Genomic DNA, 2354 nt, shown 5'->3' with positions numbered 1-2354 from the left:
AAATGATTAATTAATTAAATTCGTAGTGTTGTTGACTGAGTAATTTATCTAAAATATTACAACGAACAAAAAAAATCATTAACATAATCCACAAATTTATTATTGATCAGTAAAACATCTGACACTGAAAAAACCGAAGTATAAAATAAAAATACAATGGTGGGAAAAAAAGAAAGAAAGAAAATAAGAAAATAAAGTAAAGGAAAGGTGGTAGAAGAGGAGGAGTAGGAAGGACCATAAAAATAAAAAGATAAAATATCCAAAAAATAATATTGAAAAACTTCAAGTAATAAATACAAGAACCAATCAAAAATTAATTAAATTCGTAGTGTTNTATTGAAAAACTTCAAGTAATAAATACAAGAACCAATCAAAAATTAATTAAATTCGTAGTGTTGTTGACTGAGAAAGTAACTTCTCTAAAAGCTTACAACGAAAAACAAAAATCATTAACATAATCCCCAAAATTATTATTGACCAGTAAAACATCTGACACTGAAAAAACCGAAGTATAAAATAAAAATACAAGGGGTGGGAAAAACAGAAAGAAAGTAAAGTAAAATAAAGTAAAGTAAAGATGGTAGAATAGGAAGAAGAAGAAGAAGGGAGGTCATAATATCACGATCCCTTTCTCCCCCTTTTATATAAACTCATGTTAGCTATGGTGGTGGTATCATCAAAGTAACCATAGCACCGTAGAATAAGACAGTGTTCGTTTGGCGTCGATATGACTAGCACCAGTTGGCTTTTACCTAACCTAGCCTAACACACGAGTCATATCGAAAGAAATAAAATGTTTGTGAAGGTGGTGTAGGAGTTATAAGTGGTGGTGGTTATGGTGGTGGTGGTGGTAATGGTGTTGGAAGGGTTTTTAGCTTGGCATTGCAACTACTTCCTTCCATTTATTTCTATCCTTTTTCTTTCTTTTCGAATCGTTCACCCTTTTTTTTCCCGTAGAGGTGAGTGGGGTCTCTTTCAGTTAAGAGGGGAGGGGGTGGGGCTGGGGGTGGGAGGAAGTGGTGGTGGTGGTAGATGTCGTGGCCATGGCAGTGCACGTTACCTCGCACGAACAGAATATTATACGCGCCAACAACTACACGGGTTTTATGTTACTACTCGGTTTTTATTCTGCTTTGTTAGATTTTTTTTTTTTTATATATATATATATAGAAATGTATTTTTTTTCTTTGGTTTTTGTTTTATTTAATTTATTTTTTTATTTTTTATTTATAACGATTAATTTTATATACAACATTTATTCGTATTAATTTATGTTAAGAATCTTTCGGTATATATATATATATATATATTTTTATTTATAATAAAAAAATTTTATATTTTATAATTAATAAATATTTATAATATAATATTTTTTTGTTCTTGTTGTCATTCTATTTTTCGTTTTATAATTTATTGTTAATTAACACACGTGACGAGTCCTCGTGCGTGTTTGTCTCTGCCTGCCTGGCTGCTGCGTGAGTTTTACGTGTGTGTATGTGTATTGTGTATTTGTATGAGTTATTCGAGATTATTGATTATTTTGTGTACTATGATTTTTGTTCTTTCTTTTTTTTTTCTTTTTAAATGGATGGTTTTTTAAATTCTAATGTGCGTGTTAATGAAGTTAAAGTATTATTTATGAATTAGTGTGATTATTTATTTTAGAAAAATGGAGTTCGAGCTGGATGGAAGTTTGAAGGAATGGGCCAAGGATAAACCACTGAGTATCCTTCAACTGGATCCTGCTGATAGGGCTGTTTTAAGGATTGCTGGTGAGATATTATTATCAAATCGTTTTTTATTTTTTGTTGTTGTTGTTCTAATGAATTTAGTTCCTTTTCTTTTTTTTTCTCGATTTAATTGAATTTTATTTAGATTTAGAAAAAGATAGGTGTAACAACACACGTGTGTGTCGCGTATTGTACGAACATTGCAAATGCGTTTCCATGTAATTGGAGTTATACTTAGAAATGTAATCATCGTACGAACTGGTTTGTGACATAATAATACCTGCTACTGTGATGACATTAGACGTTTTATTATAACATTAGATCATCATCATTATTATTATTATTATTATTATTTAATTATATTTTCTATTTCCAAATAAAAAGAAAAGAAATTATCTCGTTAAATTTTGAATTACGATAAAACATATATCGTTAATTGTATAAACGTGAACGTTAATTTTTTTTAGAAATGAAATTTATAATTGAATTAACTTTTGCAATTACGAAATATTATTCGTTATTATGATATACATATTTTTGATTAGAAAAATAAAACAAAATAAAATAAAATAAAATAAAATGGGTCAACAACATTCGTTAAAATTCGAGCTTACGTTAAATTGT

At 28.8% G+C, this 2354-nt stretch overlaps 1 protein-coding gene across 7 annotated transcripts in view; it reads left to right on the top strand.

The window, feature by feature from the left end:
• The window catches only part of LOC106789214 (microtubule-actin cross-linking factor 1), a gene marked incomplete in the record, with an annotated part of 154157 nt that overhangs the window by 15196 nt on the left and 136607 nt on the right, over nt 1-2354 (top strand). For all 7 annotated transcript variants that reach the window (XM_014753268.1, XM_014753259.1, XM_014753256.1 and 4 more), the window contains 1 exon segment: nt 1666-1772. In XM_014753268.1, the coding sequence (XP_014608754.1) occupies nt 1670-1772 (103 nt within the window).

This window comes from Polistes canadensis, unplaced genomic scaffold, assembly GCF_001313835.1.
Source record: "Polistes canadensis isolate GaletaPanama2010 unplaced genomic scaffold, ASM131383v1 scaffold_171, whole genome shotgun sequence".
Lineage (NCBI taxonomy): Eukaryota > Metazoa > Arthropoda > Insecta > Hymenoptera > Vespidae > Polistes > Polistes canadensis.
Note: the sequence above shows the minus strand (reverse complement) of the source record. Positions and strands in the feature narration are given on the sequence as shown.